At 31.1% G+C, this 1107-nt stretch overlaps 1 protein-coding gene across 1 annotated transcript; it reads left to right on the top strand.

Moving 5' to 3' along the window:
* The first annotated feature begins 588 nt into the window (after positions 1–588).
* On the top strand, positions 589–1107 carry LOC110263246 (cell wall / vacuolar inhibitor of fructosidase 1-like). The gene has a single exon (XM_021104319.2). It carries the CDS (start codon positions 589–591, stop codon positions 1105–1107), a length of 519 nt encoding a protein of 172 aa, XP_020959978.1.

Below are 1107 nucleotides of genomic sequence, written 5' to 3'. Positions count from 1 at the left end.
TGTTTTGGGTTTTAGTATTTTTGTGTAATATTGAGTGGTATTTGTATTGTTTATGTGATTTACCCTCAATTTTTAGTGTTTTTGACCATTATTTGACAAACAAAAATATTAAATTGTCTTTAACAAATAAATTTTACTAATTCATGTGTGCAAACTCTGAAAAATGTAGATACAAACTATATTGATTCATGTGTACAAAATTCTAATAAATATAAATGCAAATTATATGCTTCTTGTGTATAAAATATCTATAAATATGAGTATAAATTATTATTGACAAAAAATAATAATATTTATTGACCATGTACCGTTGCTCTAAAATTAATTATGTTTCCATGACCAATAGTTTCCATTTGTGATTAAAATTAAATTTCAAAACATAATTATCCAAACGTGCATGGTAAAATATCTTCCCCGATTCACTATTGACTAAAATGAAATGTACAAAATTGAATCAATCCAAAAGAATAATCAAATTTCCAAAGACAAACAAAATGCTCTCTCTCATAATTAAATTGCCTGACATATAAAATATCACCCCTTTCATCTTGGTGGCTTATAATAAATTATTATTCTGTGTAATGAAACATGAAGCATTTTTCTCTAAATACATTATTGTGCACAATTGTTGTGGCTTCAATTTCAATAGCACCATGTGAATGCGATGACAAACTCATAACAGATACGTGCAGCAAGACACCAAACCCTCCCCTATGTGTTAGTTACATAAAAACTGATTATAAAAGCAAGGATGTTAAGGATGTTCCAGGCCTTGGAATAATCGTGGCACAAATTTTTGAACTCAAAGCAAAAGTTCCCAAAGACATTCTCTTCTTAATGCTTTCGGTGGGAAAGAATCCAGACATTCAGGTTCAGATGAAAGCTTGTTTTGGAAGTTACAGTTTTCTTATCTACACTGCTATGCCTGCAACCATTAATGCATTCCAAGTTGGAAAACCCCGTTTGGCTGAAGGTTATGCTAACACTGCTGCAATTGGGGTTAGTGATTGTGAGAAAAGCTTCAATGGCAAATCGCCAATCCACGCTGATAACATTATTACTCATGATATTGCTCTCATCCTACTAGGTATCGCTAAACAATTATAG

The sequence above is a fragment of the Arachis ipaensis genome, chromosome B1, assembly GCF_059453495.1.
Source record: "Arachis ipaensis isolate K30076 ecotype BB chromosome B1, ASM5945349v1, whole genome shotgun sequence".
Taxonomy (NCBI): domain Eukaryota; kingdom Viridiplantae; phylum Streptophyta; class Magnoliopsida; order Fabales; family Fabaceae; genus Arachis; species Arachis ipaensis.
Note: the sequence above shows the minus strand (reverse complement) of the source record. Positions and strands in the feature narration are given on the sequence as shown.

Bases quoted from the DNA above. Each gene is read 5' to 3' on its own strand.
- LOC110263246 (XM_021104319.2), top strand. From the start codon at position 589: ATGAAGCATTTTTCTCTAAATACATTATTGTGCACAATTGTTGTGGCT.